Source organism: Rhipicephalus microplus, chromosome 8 (genome assembly GCF_043290135.1).
Source record: "Rhipicephalus microplus isolate Deutch F79 chromosome 8, USDA_Rmic, whole genome shotgun sequence".
Lineage (NCBI taxonomy): Eukaryota > Metazoa > Arthropoda > Arachnida > Ixodida > Ixodidae > Rhipicephalus > Rhipicephalus microplus.
In genome coordinates this window covers 7,626,448-7,643,243 of record NC_134707.1, presented here as the reverse complement: position 1 = coordinate 7,643,243, position 16,796 = coordinate 7,626,448, and the positions used below count along the sequence as shown (strand labels likewise).

At 47.6% G+C, this 16,796-nt stretch overlaps 1 protein-coding gene across 4 annotated transcripts in view; it reads right to left on the bottom strand.

Annotated features, from left to right (window-relative positions):
- The window catches only part of LOC119164059 (uncharacterized), a 236,684-nt gene that overhangs the window by 65,129 nt on the left and 154,759 nt on the right, over positions 1-16,796 (bottom strand). For 2 of the 4 annotated variants that reach the window (XR_012885468.1, XM_075870917.1), the window contains exon 5: positions 5,534-5,672. The exons of the other annotated variants lie outside the window; for them this stretch is intronic. Coding sequence is in view for 1 of the 2 variants with exons in the window: in XM_075870917.1 (XP_075727032.1) it covers positions 5,537-5,672 (136 nt within the window). In the remaining variant the exon portion in view is untranslated. The remainder of the gene's footprint in view (positions 1-5,533; positions 5,673-16,796) is intronic. 4 annotated transcript variants of the gene reach the window in all.

Sequence of the window (16,796 nt, the reverse complement as noted above, 5' to 3'; positions counted from 1 at the left end):
CCGTAAAAACCGAAATCCGTCGGCCAAATACGCGAAGCCACAAGCCGCGACAATCATAACTGAGGAATGTAATACAGACCAAATGCCTTCTGTCACCCCTCCCTATAAAAACAAAGCTAGGTTGTGTAAAAATAGCGGGAACACAAACGAAAAGAACTTAGACTAGTTAACATAAACTTGCGCAGTGTCACTAATAAAATAGATTCCTTGGAAAGTATGCTTATGCAGTATGATCCCCATATTGCGGCGATAACGGAGACGTGGTTGCGAGAGGAGATTAGTGATGACGAGGTATTTCCCCCCTGTTACAACGTGTATCGAAAAGACCAATCTGCCAGAGGAGGGGGAGTAACCATCCTAGTCAAACCAGATATCGAAGCAACGATTGCTGCTGATGTTGGCATTCTTGAATGCTTGTGCGTACAATTGTCCTGCTGGGGACATAGCTTTATCTTGTACGCATGTTACAGGCCTCCAGATGTGATCCCGGAGTACCTAACTTTTCTGAAAGAACATATGTCAAGGTTTTTTAATAAGCAAATCTTTTTGGTAGGAGACCTAAATTTGCCAAGTGTAGACTGGGATGGGAGGGGCTGACCTGTTCCCAGTTCAGTAAAAATGCTAACACTTTATTTGATATTATGCTCGCTCACGATCTAACTCAAATAGTCAGGCAACCAACACGCGTGCAAGGACATGCAAGCTCTATCCTAGATTTGGTATTCGTAAAACGTGCTTTTTCAGGATATACTGTAGTCGTGGAACAGGGGCTTTCAGATCATGAACTTGTAAGCGTGACAATTCCTCTGTTTCAATGCAGTAGCCACCAAAAATCACCCATGCAGTATTTTAGGGATTATTCGAGAGCTGATGATGACCGTGTAATAGAATACATGGAAGCTGTACTTGCAGAATTTAACGATGACGCTTTAGGCACGTGCGCTCTTTGGGAAAAATTTGTTGAGACGTGCCAATACTGTATTAATAACTTTATCCCTAGCAAACCCAAACGAACGCATAAACGTACGCAATGGATGACGCATGAAATTGTTAAACTAAAAAGAAAAGTTAAACGGCTAAGGAAGCAGCATGCGCAGTGCGCAGTTATCAAGGAGCACCAAAGAATCCTTGCTGAAAAAATGCATCGCTCAAAAGAATACTACTTTAAAACCTTAATGCCCAACTTTATAAAGAATGATCCTTCCAAGTTCTGGAATTATCTTAAAGATAGGAAGAAACCCATTTCAAAGATTGTACTTGACAGCCGCATAGTTACAAATCCTGGCGACATTGCAAATCATTTCAACACATACTTTTATAGCGTGTTTATTGTTTACGGAGCATCTACGTTTTCTGTAGCGTCATCTCAACCATTCGAGGTCAATTTCATTTCATATGCTGGCTTGGTTTCCATGCTTGTAAACCTAAATACGAAAAAGAGTTGCGGTCCTGACGAACTGCCCAATGCCTTTCTCCGACGTTATGCCGAATGCGTTGGCAAATTCCTCTTTATAATCTTCCATGCTTCCCTGTCAACAGCAACTTTGCCGCGTGACTGGAAAATGGCCCGAGTGGCGCCTATCTTTAAAAAAGGCGACAGATTATCAGTACCTAATTACAGGCCAATATCGCTAACTTCCTCATGCTGTAAACTAATAGAACACATTATAGCGAACCAGATTACAGAATTTCTTGAAACACACTCTATACTAACACATTTCCAGCACGGGTTTAGAAAAAAGTATTCGACCGTGACACAGCTTGTTACCGTTACGCATGCATTTGCCAGCGCTCTCAATGACAACATTCAGATAGACACCGTTTTTCTAGACTTTTGTAAGGCCTTCGATAAAGTTCCTCATGAAAAATTAATCTACAAATTAAATAAAATAGGTCTTCTGAAGGTATTGGTCGCATGGGTAGCTGAATACCTGAATAATCGGGTGCAGTACGTCGCCATCGAGGGTCAAAATTCGAGTCTTTTGCCAGTCACGTCGGGTGTGCCCCAAGGCAGTGTATTGGGGCCCTTGCTATTCTTGTGTTACATAAATGATATTGTATATGTAATTAAGCCAACCGTCCAGATTCGTTTGTTCGCAGACGACTGTGTTTTATTTCGTGAAATTCATAACAAACATGATCAAATAGAGCTACACAAAAATCTAGACTACATATACAAATGGTGCAACAAATGGGGTATGATTGTAAATACAGAAAAAACAGTTTCCATGTGTATAACTCGAAAAAAATATCCTCTTCACTATGCTTACTCCCTTGGTTCATCTACACTTAAACAGGTCAATAACTACAAATATCTAGGTGTTACGTTCACTGCTAACCTGTCTTGGAATTCACACATTGAAAACATTTGTGCATCTGCTTTCAGAAAATTATGCTTCCTGAGACACAAGCTCCGCAATTCACCACCAAGTGTAAAACTTCTGTGTTATCAATCCTACATTCGACCAAAATTGGAGTACGCATGCGTAGTGTGGGATTCCTACACCATATGTAACATAGACAAATTGGAAAGAATTCAGAGAAAAGCAGTTCGCTTTATATATTCTAAATTTCGTCACACGGATTCTCCATCTGAACTAATGTCAGCTAACAACATTCCACTACTTCAGTCTAAAAGAAGGCAACTGCGCTTAGACTTCCTGAGTTCCTTGCTTAACCATAGAGTTGCGATTGACCCTTCATTGTATTTAACCCCTTTGTCAACCAGATATACACGACATCACCAACCAAACACTTTTACACCATATTTTGCTAGAACAGATACATATAAATTTTCCTTTTTTCCGCGAACAGTGTCTGAGTGGAACATTTTGTCCGAGTGTGACCGCCCTGCATAGTATGTATGTTTGTCTCATAGTGTATATTTGTTGATGTAGCACTGTATATATTTCCTCATCTTACTCACTTTGTTATTTATTACGTTCGTGATCAATCTTAGTCCTCTGTTTTTGTGATTCCTGATTGCCCGTCCTGCTTGGACCACGTTTTGTAGTCTGAAGTATGAATAAATAAAATAAAATAAACATAGCTATGTAGAGGGAAAGTAGGGTGCTTTGCGTTTCGGCAGGTAGGCATTTAATATACAACATGACCAGAGCATGGGGCGGACTTTTGCAGCAATTAAGAAATGTCATTAGTTTAGGAAGACAAAAAGGTTCATTATATGCTTCCTATTTTGTACATTTCTGCTCTAGTTTGTTTTATATTTTTGTTTTGAAGCATTTGAAGCCTCAGTGTAATGCGACGAGCTAGACACCCGTTGGAGGTGTTTGCCCAGAGAGTTTGCCTGGTCTTCAAGGCGAGCACTGCAACAACAGGATACAGCAAGTGAGCCATATGAGAAGACACACTCCATCACCGCAACAATGACGACTTTTTTTTTCTGTTTTACCTTTTCTTTTCTTAGTTCTTGACACGTGTTTGTTTCTGGTTGTGTGCCATCGATTATGGGAGTGCATATTTTGTTATATCACCTTGTTGATGATGACAGGGAAAGTCGTGAATGACATACATGCGTGTGATGTATTTATTAGTGTTCGCTTCGAAATAAAATTTTCAGTTGCTAGTAAGCACTTGTCTGTGTCCTCTCTGAGTGTGCGTACTTTTAGCGTTTGTTTAATCATAGCTGTTCAATTTTCGGTTAAACCGTGAAAAGTATTTTAACAGGAGATGAATAAATAATTACTGCACACGCTACTCTTCTGGATTGACTGTCTAACGACGAAGAAAGTAACACTGAGGTGCTTCACTAGCTCTATATTTTTTGCTAACACAGCCTTTGAAATTGGAATCACAGGAAGCGACAATGTGCGAGCCATCAAAGTGTTTTGTGCACATATGCCTGTACATCGATTCAAAATTAGAATTGCCACTGTCTAGTAGTGGTAAGGCCTACTTTCTTATGTTGTGCTACTGCTTGTAAAGCATACATGCCTTTTGATTGTTCTTTTGTAAACAAAACTGCCTGCTCGCACTTAAAAACTTGTTTGACATTGTCATCGCACCCTCATACTTCAACTGTCTCAGAAATAATGCAGCAGATGCACAAAAGGTGCCATAGCCATCAGCTCGAGTCACATTGCAAAGCAATTCAGCACGTAAGTGATGGCATCTATAGCAAAGTGGCACTGCGTTGCGGCAGCTTTGGGAACCATGCGAGCCTGCCACATAGAGCCTGCACCATTAAGGGCAGGTGGAAGCAAAGAATTACACCTGCAACTGGTGGTATCTGTCGCCCAGGTTGACGCCATCACTCCAACTCTAAGATCGAGGGTGAGGGGATGAAACCTCCCCTCTATTCGAGCTGTTGATGAACAAGTGATGATTATGAGTACCTATCATTCACCATACGAAGCCCTGAATGACTCGAATTAAGCTAGGGGCTTGGACCACACAACATGAACAGATTAAAGTTACCTTGGTTGCGAGTTTATAAACTGTCTCTGGTGTGACCACAGCATGGCCCGGTTCAGAACAATGGAGTTTGTACTGTAAAGTGACAAAACATGATTCACAAAAGTGCTTCCTTTGTTGTGAGCCTTATGTTTTCTGCTTTTAATGAATGTCATTTACATATTCTTGTAGGGCCTTTATTTGTTATTGTAAGAACAAAAGATATTGTTTTCCTAAGTATATGATGGAAATGTGAACCTACAGAAAAAAAGTTCATTTATAAAACTGGGTGAAAAAAAACTAAACCTTCCCAACTTTCATAAAGCTTGCTTCAAAAAGAACTAATCATTCTCAGTAAATTAACTATTGAAGCAGTTATTGAGCTTGCACGTAGTGTACAGCTACATGTGTGCAAAACTACACCAACTATTACGGGAAGCCAACTTAATGCGGGATTTTTACATTTTAGCATTGCTCTAAAATTGAAGAAGCATCCACTTACGAGAGGAATTTTCGAATGTACGTAGTTTTTCAGTCAATTCGGCATAAATATTTGGGCTCATTGCAATAACTCAAGAAAAGCAGACTGGATAAACAATTGCCTTATGCCAGATAAACAACCCAAATGCCTTATTTCGTCTTAGGGTGAGGTATTGGGTATGCACCCCACTCACGAATTTGAGCAGCCAACTCACGATTCCAGCAACAGAAATGTTATTAAAAAAACAAAAAAAAGACCGATTCAGATTTCAGGCTCTCCCATACATTGAGACATGCTTTTAATACGATTTGCAACAGAGGCAACAATAACAATTGTCCGTATGTGGGAAACTGGTGTTATGTATATAGTATGTTACGCAGTTCTCGAGCGTATTGAATAGTCCTTCACCAGCGGGGTGCTGCCACAAGTAGTCAATAATAGGTTGACCCTGGCAGCACTTCTGGCACCCTTTGGAACGTAATGAAAACAGACAAGGAAAACAATGAAAATTCGGTAAATACATATTTCTATTGCCATGCTACAGCCCACTGACACGTCTGTAAAACAGTCTTTCCTGCTTTTTCTAAAAGACCATTTCTCAATAAACTAGGCTTGTAAGTAAATGGGAAATCTCCATACCTTTCAAGTAAGGGATTTCAATTCACTGTTGTGTGTTGTAGCTGTGGCACATACGGCACGCACTTGGATTACTGGTGAGGATTTCATTGCCTTGATGTCACTCACATTCTTCAAAGATGTGTCTTGACAAGGCATAAAACTGCAACGGTTGGGATGAGAGAGACCTGTATCTTTAATCAAACAAAATCTGGCTCATCTTTATAATATACATCTCCAATATACAAATACTGCTGTCTGCATTTAGAGATATAGCAGGAGCATGTACAGATTTTAGTTTAAATAAATGAACCAACAAGATTATGTAAAACAGATTAACATGCGATTCAGTTATAAATGATTGCTCTGCGTACCCTTAGTGAAGGAATGTGTTACGATTCATTCAAGTAGTTTAAAACTTGTGTGTGTGTGTCCAAAATGAAAACTTAAATAGTTTGTGTGTGTACTGAAGGAACATTGTTTAGTCCGAGACTTTGTCGAGTGGCCCGCACACTAGTGCCCGAATGCTCGATGACATGTGATTGATGTGCATTATGATTTGTTCCCTTGTGCCAAGGTGAAAAGCTGTGATTATAGCAGCTAGATATTACAGGGACTTGTAGCGGCGAGAGAAGAGAGACGTGAGACGGCGTCGAAGGCGGCCGACGGGGCCGTGCTGATCTCGCCACTTTATTCCACGCCTGAAGCGGAGCCGCGGTGGCGGTCCACGTCCGACGCGCCAGGTGCGTGAGCTCGTTCTAATCCTTGCGCAGCTCGAGCTAGCACCAGCTGCGCGAGAGGCGCGGCGCGGTGATTGAGAAATGATGATGGTGATGATGGCACTACAGGGCTCCCCCCCTAGCGCTTTGCGCGATTTGAAGGCATATGAAAAAAGAAAGAGAGCGACAAATGCTATATACATGAACGGCAATCCAAAAAGTGTTCATTTGGCAAGTCCAGGTTGTCAACGTTTATGGGCCATCAGTAGGCAGTGTGTCTCCGGTGGGCGACTCTGGGAGAAGCGCAAGGGACGAAGGAGGAAGTGCCAGGTCACTGTGGTAGCCGACAAGCGGGTCTCACGGTGACCTGGTCAGACAGGCCGAGAGTGGACCGTGTGTCGCGAGGTCATGACAGGATGGTGGGTGACAATGTTGGCGCTGGGTGCAGAGGACACTATACTGCCGCCTGTCGAGATTAGAGGTCCCGAAAGGGCCCCATGATGGTGGTGGTGATGGTGGTCATGCGCCAGTATTTGCGGCTGGGTGAACGTCGGTATCTGCACCAGGGATCGGTGCTGGTCTGCCTGGAACGCACCCAGTGTGGGCTGGGCCAGCATGGTCTGCGTGGGCAGCATGGCCTGCAGCTGTTGCAGCGTCAGTGGCTGTCCCGGGACTATGGCAAACGAGGGGGGTGACATCATGCGTGGCGGTGCCAGAAAGATGTTGGTTGGGCCTTGGCCCCAGGTTCTGTGGGATGACAAGCGTCGGGGTGCCAGGCGGTCCTGGATGTCCCCCATGGGGCCTGGGCCCCGTCTGAGGTCCCAGGGTCAGGCCCGTGGCATGGGGTGGCCGCAGGGCCAGCTGGACCCCCTGTATCTGTCCCAGAGAGCTCTGGGTCTGCCCCAATGCGCCTTGTATCAGAATCGGGCTGTGGCCCAGGCCCGGAATGTACTGGTTCAGCAGGAAAGTGCCCTGATGGCACTACAGACTATTGCAACACACAGCACCAGGACTCGATCAGATTACCAACGCAATGCTTAGAAACGTGAGCGATGCGACCATCCAGCAGTTAAGAAATTTGTTTAAGCACATGGTATGGAAGCCCAAAAACGGCGACCATAATTCTAATACTGAAGTTGGGCGAACCACACGAACTACGACAACTACGGCCCATCTCGCCCACATCATGCCTGGGCAAACTTTTCAAGCGCGCATTCCTCAACAGATAGAGACTCTCATAGAGCAAAAGAACCTGTTTCCGTACACTATGTCTGGCTTCAGGAGAGGAGTATCAGCCTAAGACGTCGTCCTACTGCTAAAAAACGAAGTACTTAACCCACCACCGAGAAGCCCAGACAGAATTTTGCTCGCACTCAACATTCAAAAGGCATTTGACACTATCTCGCACTCTAGAAATCTTGAGAGGCTTGAAGACATCCCCTGCGGAGATAGGATATATTGCTACATGCAAGACTTCTTGAGCGACTGTACCGCCAGTGTTAGGTCATACGAGAGTGAGCGTGTCGTATGTATTCTATCGGGAAGAGGCACCCCTAACAGCTCAATATAATCACCACTCCTTTTCAACGTTGGCCTATTGAAACTGGCACTACAACTGAAAAAAAAATACCAAAATCTCGTACGTGCCATATACGTGGATGACATCACACTATGGGCCACTCGAGGATCGTGCGGTGACCGACAAGACACCGTCGAAAGGGCCATTAACATGGTCCAGGCCTTCACAAAAGAAGCAGGCATGTAATGTGCCCCTTCCAAGTCTCTTCTTTTGTCTGATGTGTACCTAGGCACAGGGGAATAGAGTACTAACCCTACAACCTTTTCTCGATGGCGAACCCATGAATAGGGCATCAAACATTTGGGTTCTCAGAATGCACATACAAGAAATGGGCAGCGTTTTCATCGTGCTCTCAACAAGCGCACAGTACGCGGCGTCATCGCACACATCAACAGAATCGCACGAGGCAAAGAAGGAATGACGAAAGTAGACATCTTGCAATTAATGCACGCCTTTGTAATTAGTCGCATAATTTACACGCTGCCTTTTAAGGCCACACGCCGCACCGAGACCGACGAGGAAGACAAGTTCATTTCAATCGCACGTAAGGTTGCGCTAGGCCTTCCGGAGAGCACCAGCACAAAATGCCTACTCAAGCTAGGCATGCAAAACACCTATGAAGGAATCACTGCACTCACAATCATCGCTCAGCGAGAGCACCTTAACAAGACGCCTCAGGGATATTGTTTGTAGAGACTCCTGCGCTACCCCCTGGTGCCGCAGTCTTGTGGCAACGAGACTGAACTACCTCATGCACTACGAACATGACTACATGTAGATCCCATTCCACGCTGCATGCACCCTACATACCATGCAAGATGACGAGGAAGAGCGACCACCTTGCTAGAGAGGCAGGGTGACCTAGACATGTATTACGAATACACAAGTCGATAGCTGCATACCAAAACACGTAGCCCCACTTTTTTGGCAATCGCGACAAATATGGAACGCACGATCGTGGCTGCATACTTACGCACCTCATCCGTCGCAACGGCAGAAGCTACGGCTATCGCCCTGGCCATACCAGCTGCCAAAAGCCAATGAACTGTTTGCATATATACTCGCAGACTCTCAGGACACATATACTGCGGGGAGTTTTGCTGGCTAGCTTCATACGCATCCTGGAACCGAATCAAGATCACGGAGTAACCTGGTGCCTGGTACATGCTGGAGTGGATGGCAATGAACGGGTGGACCGCCAGGCTCGAGACATGACAGGCCAAACTTCGGGGCACTCCACCCCAACGAATGCCCACTCACCTGGCACGCCACGCGATATTCTAGAATTTCAATGATGCGGACGACGAACCAAGACTTCGAAACCACAAGCTGAATAGGGCGAGTGATTGATGCCGACTGCAGACCAACACAATCCCTCACTTGCAAAGACTACACAAGATGTACCCCAACCAATACGAAAACAAATGCCCTTGGTGTGAAGATGCACCAACACTTCAACACGTGACATGCACATGCGAGAAGCAGCCAGCAGGCACTGCCTTGCTGCTAATAAAACACTTACTCGCAAACTGGACATGGGAGGTGAGACTTTCGGACCTGGACTTTGGAATCCAGCTGGTAACCCTCAATCAGGCTCGCCGAGCTGCAGAAGCCAGTGGGGCCCTGTAAGGGGCTCCATCCATATGAACCTTTAAAGGGCTTGTAAACCACCTCCAATATTTTTTCAAGCATTTCAAGCAAACTCGCATCGTGTGCAGAGTGCCGTCACGATCAACGATTCTGCAACTGGCAGCGCTAAGAGCCGCCGGCGTGCCACAAATTCTAAGAAACAATTCCTCCTCCTTTCCGGACCTTTCAGGCCTCCGCGTGACACGTCGTGCCACATCTCTCATGCGCCGGGCCAAATATGCTGTGACTAGTCGAGCAAGAGGCTACGACTTCCAGTCAGTCTGCAAGCAGCTGCCCGCGCTGCTTGTAGTTTGTCCTGTTGCCCGCGTGCGTGTAACACGTGCGGGGCACGGCGTGTCCCCGTACGGGTCCATTGCGTTGCCAATCTTTTGAAAGAGTTTGCACAATGCAGGTTCCACACCGGCACGATTACGGCAGCCATGGTTCGCCAAGAAGCACGCAACAGACAGAGTGGCGGCAACCGCAAGTAGATGGTGTTACAAAGAGCACGTCAGCAATGACTTATGCCATGCGAGATTAGGAGGGGCACTCAGCGGGAGGGTGATGCGGTGTGGGAGAGGATACCAGCGGAGGGAAGCATAGGAGAGGGCAAAAGGAGGGATAGTCGCAGCTTCGATAATCAAAGGCATCTAACACCGCTATTACTGCCCTGTTTGGAAAATTTCTCATGGCTCTGTGTTCATCGTACATTTGTGCACGATTTCCCCACCACAACTGAATTTCGACTTTGACACATTTCGACCTTGAAGCGCATTGGCGAAGGCGTCCTGGCTGTCTCAAAACAACTGTGTGCTGCTTCAGCTGAGTGAACGCCAAGAAGGCTGATGAAACAACGCAGCTGTTGGCAGCAGCACATCTTTCCTCTGCCCCCTTCAGTGCTCAGCACACCCTTTCTTTTCTCCGACCACCACTATTTATGCTCAAGTATGCACTACCAATGGTCGACCCCTCTCACCAGCACATCCAATCCTCTGTACCCTGCTTAACCCTTTTTTCATTGTCACTGTAGCGAAAGAGGAGGACGGGACGGCGGCCAACGTGGTCGTGTCGTTCTCTCGCCACTTTATTATCCAAGACGATTTGCCGAAGCGGAGCGGCAGCAAAGTTGAAACCGCCAGGTCAGAAGCTCGTTCTGTCCTCGCGCAGCTGGAGCTATGCATGAGCTGCATGAGAGACGCGGCGCGGTGGCTATGACAATGGTGATGATGATGAATGTCAATGATGATGTAGCGGGGCGCTACGAAAGTATGCCACAGATAGGCCCCCCCTGCAGACAAGTGGCCGTGGGCACTTGAAGAAAAAAAAATGATCAGGCGGGGCTTGTCAGAATGGGTGCCGGCTTGATCCTTTCAATGTTGACTGTGTCTTCATGCCCATTACGCAGGATTGTAAAATGATGTTCGGAACGCTTGATGACTGGGAAAGGACCGTCAGAGCGAGGCTGAAAAACACGGCGAGACGCATCGACACGAACAAAAGCGTGTGAAGATGTCTGTAGGTTTGCCGGCAGAAAAACGTCGTTCTTAGTGCGAGCTGAAGTTGGTGAAGGGCGCAAGTTTTGCATGAAGATCCGCAGACGCTGGACGAAAGAAGATGGATCCGAAACACTCTGCAAAGTAACGGGGCTGACGAGGTCACCACGCAAACTGAGTGTGCAGCCAAAAACCATCTCAGCTACAGAGCAGGCAAGTTCTGGCCAAAGTGTTGAACGCAGGCCAAGAAGCACGATGGGGAGGTGTGATACCCAATCTTCGGCGCGAGGCGAGTGCTGCTTTTAGATGACGGTGGAGTCTCTCCACTAAGCCATTTGATGCTGGATGATATGCAGTTGTGCGAATACGCGCGCAACCCAGTAGAGAAGTGACAGAGGTGAAAAGCGCTGACTCAAACTGTCTGCCTCGATCAGTAGTCACCGTTGATGGTACACCAAAACGGCTAATCCAGGTAGCAAGAAAGGTACGAGCAACTGTTTCTGCCATGATGTCGGGCATTGGAGCTGCTTCAGGCCACCTAGTGTACCTGTTAATACACGTAAGCAAATACGTATTTCCCCGACATGGAGGTAATGGCCCGACAATGTCCAAATGAATGGTGTCGAAACGTGCATCAGGGAGAGAGAATTTTCCCCATGGAGGCTTGGTGAGCTGTGTCACCTTGATACGCTGACATGCTCTGCAAGGCTCTGCAAGTGCAAACCCAGCCACGAATGTTAGTGCGTATGTGGGGCCAGACATAGTGTTCAGTGACCAGATGTTGTGTAGCTCTTACGCCTGGATGGCAGATGGAGTGGAGGGTGTCAAAAACAGCATGACGAAGCTGTGAAGGAACATAGATATGAGTGCAGTTGTGTGAAACATCGCACCAGAGTGTAACAACGTCGTCAGGAAAGTTGACTTGTTCCAGTCGGAGGGAAGTAGAGGATCGGAGTCGTGGAAGCTCATCGTCTACTGCCTGTGCCTCCGCGAGCGAGGAAAATGAAAGGTCGGTGGTGCCTGTCGTGGCATTGATGGTAATACGACTGAGAGCGTCCGCTGCACTGTTAAAGCTGCCTTTTACATAACGTATGTCTGTGGTGAATTCGGCAATGAAAGTGTGACGTCCCCGCAAACATGGACTGAGCCCCAGCCCTTTCAAGATGTTTACGTTCATTTAAACCCACGCATTGAAAAAAAAAGGAAAAGAAAACCTTCGGGGTAACGAATGTGCATTCCGGAGTGAAGTACCTGCAAGGATTATTTCTACTGTCCTCGCGGGCCCCACCGCGCAAACACGAGGACCGGGCGGCGCCTTGTTGTCTACAGACAGTGCGACAGTGTGCGGTGGGAATAATCCGTGCGTACCCTTCATATTTGTGGCATGGGGGAGCAGCAAAGCACCTTTTGTTGGTTCGGTGAATGCGACCCTGCTGCAGCGCCAGTGCCGGGTCCGGCCCGACTTTCCGTCAGCCTCTGTGGCTCCAGGGCTCATTACTGCGTTCTGCGCTGATGGCCACCCGCGACGTTGAATGACGAAGAAGCGGCGGCTGCGGAGAATTTCGCGGAAGACACCGAGCTGCATGGAGACGTTGAGACTCGGTCTGGACATCGGTTCATCAAGTACCAGGAACCGGGGCAATTTGTTCGGCCGAAAACATTTCGGCACAACACTGCAAACTCCGGACGTTCGCTATTACAGACGACGCACTTTGTCGGAAGCATCGGGACCATTGTTTGCCCATAATTCACGTGTCTTGGGACAGCTCGCCCATCTCTCTCTCTCTGAGGCTTGAGTTTGTACATTCTTACTTGCTCGGCTTTGTTCGGGAGAGGGTTTTCTACTGGGGCGGGCCGCGGGGGCGGCCGTCGAAGATGATACACACCGACTGACAGAGAAATGTGTCATGTCAACAGTGGCGATTGGTTAGGTGCCACAGAGGGGCGGAGTCGTGTCCTACGAAAAGGGACTACGGAGCGGCGATCGAGGAGACGATGTGACGGGAGTCGATGAGATGCAGACTAAGGCAGGGATGGTATGACGAGGAATGAAAGTTAGAGATGGGAAATGAGGAAACGAGTGATTGCGGGACGTTATGAAAGAAGATTAGGATGGAAATCGCTGAGAGAGATGACGACGATGAAGACCGACAACATGGATGATTTGTGAGACAAACTTTATGCACTTTATTTAGACGAGCTTTGCAGGAAGGAAAGCGGCGTGTTGAGACATTGCGTGGCTTTACTCATTGATAACCTCATCATTTGTGTCGTCGTGTGTCTCCTTTATAAATGTATATCCTTGTATTGTTGCAGTTACTTTCTTTATGTGCCTGCCCTGTGTCGAACGTCGGGAATGTCTAAATCATGAGTTATAATTTTGTGTAGTTGTTGTGTACGTGGGTATACGATGTTTACAGTTAGTAATAAATTAAATCAATCAGTAAACAGGAACAGGTTGTAGCGTCTTACTTCCCGGCCCCAGCACGAATCCCTGTATGTGGGAAGTGATTGAGACATAGCCAAGAGGGAACTGGATAGACAAGGGGTTGAGTGGTCTTCCCTCTCTTTAGTAATCAATGGCGTAGCGGGGGACATCTCAAAAGCAAGGTGTCGAAGTTCTCTAGGAGTGTGCGTGGCACTGCAGGAATGTAAAGCCGAAACAAGGGGCTTGTGGTCGGTAAGAATGGCAAATTGTCGCCCTTCAGGGAAGTACCCGAAATGCTTCACCGCAAGGTAGGCCGCGAGGAGCTCCCGCCCGAAAGTACTATATCGGCGCTCAGTGTCCCGTAACTTGTGGGAAAAGAAGGAAATTCGAGCCCATGCACCATTGATCCATTGGTGAAGAGCGGCCCCAACTGCTTCTGAAGAAGCGTTCACCATGAGGCTAGTGGGAGCAGTTGGTGAAGGGTGGTGCAGGAGGGTGGCCAGGACGAGCTTGGTCTTAACGGCGGCAAAAGCTTGATCCGCGACCGTGTCCCAGGGAAGTGCGGCTGACTCGGCTAGCGAAGCCGAGAGTAGTGCTTCCAGACGCTGCAGGAGTATAGACCATGTAGGGATGAAGCGGCGATAAAAATCGACGAGTCCTAGAAAGTGTCGTAGACTGCGTATGGACGTGGGAGGCGGGTACTTGAGGATAGCTTGAACCTTGTCAGGTAGAGGAGTGATGCCATCTTTAGTGATCTGATGTCCGAGGAATGCTATCTCCAGGACTCCAAACTGACACTTTTCTACATTGATGACAAGGTCGTAATCACGCAGTCGAGTGAAAAGCTGACGTAGATGTGCCTTGTGCGTTTCAGCGTCCTTGCTGTCAACGAGATCGTCGATATAGGCGAAACAAAATGGCAGGCCTCTTGCGACTTCATCTATAAAACGCTGAAATGTCTGAGCTGCGTTTCTTAAACCGAACGGCATTCGTAAATATTCATAGAACCCAAATGGGGTAATTATTGCAGTTTCGGGAATGTCAGAAGGCTCAACAGGGATCTGGTGATAAGCTTTCACAAGATCAATCTTCGAGTATACAGTTGTGCCGGTTAAAAAGGTAGTACAGTCCTGAATATTGGGTAACGGGTATGGATCTGGAACGGTGACTGCATTGAGAGCCCGATAATGACCACAGGGCCGCCAGTTATTGTTCTTCTTGGGAACCATGTGTAGCGCCGACGACCACGAGCTTGATGATGGACGAATGATTTGCAACTGTAACATATGCTCAAACTCGTTGCGAGCAATTCGAAGTTTATCAGGGCCAAGTCGGCGAGGGGGGCAGTGAACCGGTGGGCCTGTGGTAACGATGCAGTTGGTCACAGTGTGCTTGGGGGTCTGATCCATGGGAGACTGCGTTGTAATCTCCGGAAACTCGTTGAGCAGAGCTGTATATGGTGACGTGGGCGGTTTCACGAAAGTGGGGTTTAGGGCCGTAGCGCGTGACAGAAAACCATTGACCAATAAGCCGGTATAGCTATCCACCAGGCGACAGTGGTTCATATCCACGAGCAGATGAAAATGCCTTAAGAAATCGGCGCCTAAGATTGCATAGTGTACGTCTGCTATCCAAAATAACCACTGCAGTTTCCTCTTAAGACCGAGATCAAGGGCCAGAGACTTCTGTCCGTAAGTTGCGATGACCGAATAATTGATCGCTTGTAAAGGAGTTGACTTCTCGCGAAGACGCCGGTCAGTTTTGGACGCTGGAATTATGCCGACTTCTGCTCCAGTGTCCACCAGCAAGTGCAGACCTGTGGTTCTGTCGGTGATGTGGAAGAGGCGGCTTGATGTTTGGCCTTGGCCGCCCGCCGCTGTTATTGACGATCGGCCGGAGCGTTTCCTATGTGCCATGAGCAAGGTGGCACACATCTGCGAGCCGCGGCACGAAAACGCCGGTGATAAAAGCATGTGTTCTGCAGTGAAAAGCAGTGCTCGGGCTGGTGGAGGAGCTGTTGCGGAGCAGCCGACGTGAGAGATGGTCGATGTGGACGCGGCTGGTCATTTAAGTTGCGAATGCTCAGCAATTGCAGACGCAAGTTGACGACTTCAGCTGCGGAATCTTTTACCGTTTCTCGAAGGGAATCTGCTTCGGAAATCAGAGAGGCATGGACAGCGTTTATGACTGCCGGAGAAACGTCCATCATGTCATCGGCCATTTCTGCCAGCTCCGACAACGACTTATCCTGAGCTGGGACAAGAGCCATTTGCACGGTAGGTGGAAGACGCTGTAGAAACAACTCACGTAGTATGGATGTTTCCGAGCCGTCCGGCTGGTCCCCAAGCAGGTGCTGCAGGTGACGTAGAAACTGTGTGGGACGGCGGTCCCCGAGCTCTTCGCTGCACAAAAGTTGCTGAATGCGCCGATGCTTAGGCGGAATGAGTCTGTGAAGAAGAGCCTATTTGACTGCCGTATATGAAGTATCACCAGGCGGGCCCATGAGGATGTCGCGTATTTCGGCCATTGCCTGTGGCGGCAACGCTTCAACGAGGAGCTCATGCTTGCGAACTTCTGACGTGATGCGATGAATGCGGAACTTGTCTCGACTTGAATGAACCATAAGGAGGGATCGGCAGGCCACAGCTGTGGTAGCGTCATGGTGGCAGTACCTCCAACAACACCCGAAGAGGGTACATGGCTAGGTGCAGTGGCAGCAGTACCAGGGCTGAGGCTGTCGAGATGCTCATGCTGCTCCATGGAAGGTCATGTTCGTAGTCCGGGTCACCAATGTAGCGAAAGAGGAGGATGGGATGGCGGCACGTGGTCGTGTCATTCTCTCGCCACTTTATTATCCAAGGCGATTAGCCGAAGCGGAGCGGCAGCAGCTGCAGCTTCCAAACCGCCAGGTCAGAAGCTCGTTCTGTCCTCGCGCAGCTCGAGCTATGCATGAGCTGCGCGAGAGGCGCGACAATGGTGATGATGATGAATGTCGATGATGATGTAGCGGGGCGCTACAAAAGTATGCCACACCACCTTCCCTCTACCAGGCTCCACTCTACACTTGACTTCCCTTTCACCCACATAGCTTTACCCAAGCTCTCCCTCTTCTTAGGCTTTGCTTACAAGTTTACCTCGGCTCAGAAGATCCTCACAAGTTCACCTTTGGCTTTAAACCGCTCGAGATGTACAGTACATTCAGGACACAACATCAAGTGAAAGACGCATAATACACATACGCAGCGCTAACTCAACAATGCAAACTTTGTTCCAAGTTATCATATCTTGGCATTGTAGAAAGTAAGCACCGAGAATGTGTTCTATGTGTACTTCGTCTTTCTTCCATCTTGGATGCGATACACGTTTCGAGCTATGGATCACACACAATTTCACCATACAACCTTAGTTGATTAAACAGCTCCAACGTTAAAATACGAGT